Source organism: Zalophus californianus, chromosome 6 (genome assembly GCF_009762305.2).
Source record: "Zalophus californianus isolate mZalCal1 chromosome 6, mZalCal1.pri.v2, whole genome shotgun sequence".
Lineage (NCBI taxonomy): Eukaryota > Metazoa > Chordata > Mammalia > Carnivora > Otariidae > Zalophus > Zalophus californianus.
The window spans coordinates 40377419-40379591 of NC_045600.1; the positions used below are offsets into that span (position 1 = coordinate 40377419).

At 45.8% G+C, this 2173-nt stretch overlaps 1 protein-coding gene across 1 annotated transcript; it reads left to right on the forward strand.

Annotated features, from left to right (window-relative positions):
• Positions 1–724: 724 nt before the first annotated feature.
• Positions 725–1153, forward strand: LOC113909926 (glyceraldehyde-3-phosphate dehydrogenase-like). The gene has a single exon (XM_035728054.1). The coding sequence runs from the start codon at positions 725–727 to the stop codon at positions 1151–1153; it is 429 nt and encodes a 142-aa protein (XP_035583947.1).
• Positions 1154–2173: the final 1020 nt, after the last annotated feature.

Genomic DNA, 2173 nt, shown 5'->3' on the forward strand with positions numbered 1-2173 from the left:
GAGTCACCCAGGCACCCCTTCTGATAGATTCTATATGTGCAATGGAGCAGCTGATAGAAGTTCTTTAGTGATAGGCTGGCTTTACCACGCCACCCTTCTAATACAAGTTTCACCTGCGGTAGATATTACTACTGAATCAGGACAGTAATAGAAGAGAGCCTTCTTAAATATCACAGCAGCATAGTGGTGAGACTCCTCAAAGGTGTTACTCCCTTTCCCTCAACCAAAAATTTCTATATAATAGAAAGGGCTGTTTCTGAAATTTACATTTCAGGCACAGAAAAAGGAATTCTTACACCAGTGAACCACTGAAGCTGAATTTTAAATTTAAAAGCTATGAAAGGGCTCTTTGCTCCTCCCCGTTTGACAGACAGCCGCATCTTCTGGTTGCAGTGCCAGCCGCGTCCCTGAGACACGGATGGTGAAGGTCGGAATGAACAGATTTGGCGGTATTGGGCGCCTGGTCACCAGGGCTGCTTTTAACTCTGGCAAAGTGGGTATTGTCGCCATCAATGACCCCTTCATTGACCTCAACTACATGGTCTACATGTTCCAGTATGATTCCACCCATGGCAAATTCCACAGCACAGTCAAGGCTGAGAACGGGAAGCTTGTCATCAATGGAAATGCCATCTCCATCTTCCAGGAGCAAGATCCCGCCAACATCAAATGGGGTGATGCTGGTGCTGAGTATGTTGTGGAGTCCACTGGGGTCTTCACCACCATGGAGAAGGCTGGGGCTCACTTGAAGGGCGGGGCCAAGAGGGTCATCATCTCTGCTCCTTCTGCCAATGCCCCCATGTTCGTGATGGGTGTGAACCATGAGAAGTATGACAACTCCCTCATGATTGTCAGCAATGCCTCCTGCACCATCAACTGCTCGGCTCCTCTGGCCAAGGTCATCCATGACAACTTTGGCATCGTGGAGGGATTCATGACCACCGTCCTTGTCATCACTGCCACCCAGAAGACCATGGACAGCCCCTCTGGGAAGCTGTGGCACGACAGCCAAGGGGCTGCCCAGAACATCATCCCTGCTTCCACTGGCGCTGCCAAGGCTGTGGGCAAGGTCATCCCTGAGCTGAACGGGAAGCTCACTTGCATGGCCTTCCATGTCCTCACCCCCAACGTGTCTATCGTGGATCTGACTTAACGCCTGGAGAAAGCTGCCAAATACGACGACATCAAGAAGGTGGTAAAACAGGCATCAGAGGTCCCCCTCAAGGGCATCCTGGGGTACACTGAGGATTAGGTTGTCTCCTGTGACTTTAACAGTGACACCCACTCCTCCACCTTCGATGATGGGGCTAACATTGCTCTCAACGACCATTTTGTCAAGCTCATTTCCTGATATGACAATGAATTTGGATACAGCAACTGGGTGGTGGACCTTATGGTCCACATGGCCTCCAAGGAGTAAGAGGCCCCTGAACCACCAGCCCCAGTGAGAGCAAGAGAAAGAGAGAGGCCCTCAGCTGCTGGGGAGTCCCTGCCCCAACTTATCCCCCAAAACACTGAGAATCTCCCGACCTCCACCATTTCCATCCCAGACCCCCTGAAGGAGGGGAGGGGCTTCGGGAGCCCTACCTTGTCATGTACCATCAATAAGGTATACTGTACCCCCCAAAAAATAAATAAATAAAAGCTATGGAAGAAGGTTTAAAGATCATGTATACTATTATTTGGGTTACTTTGCGGTGTTATTGATGCTTAACTTAAAGTATCCAGTAGAGGGCATGAAAGGAATCATTCAGCTCACTATACTGAAGACAGAAATTGAATAGCAAAAATGAAAAAGAAAAATGGACTATATATTGCAGCTTTCAGACACAGAACAAGAAGTGACCTTTAAATATCAACCTGAGATATACTGCAAACTTTACTTTTTCTTATTTTCTATCTATATCCTTTATTTAAAATAAAATACATCTCATTTCTGTACAATTAGATCTATTTATAAAACACACGACATCATTAAATATCAGTGATTTTATTCAGTTATGTTAGAGACAAACTTGAAAAATATATGAAACTGTAGCATAGACACTATGCTAGGCACTGGAAAAGTAATTTTAATCTTTATAACAACCCTAAGAAGTTGATTTTATTTTTTCCATTTTGCTGAGGCTCAGAGAGGCTGCAAATTTCACATTGTTCTCTGCTTGGCAGTCTT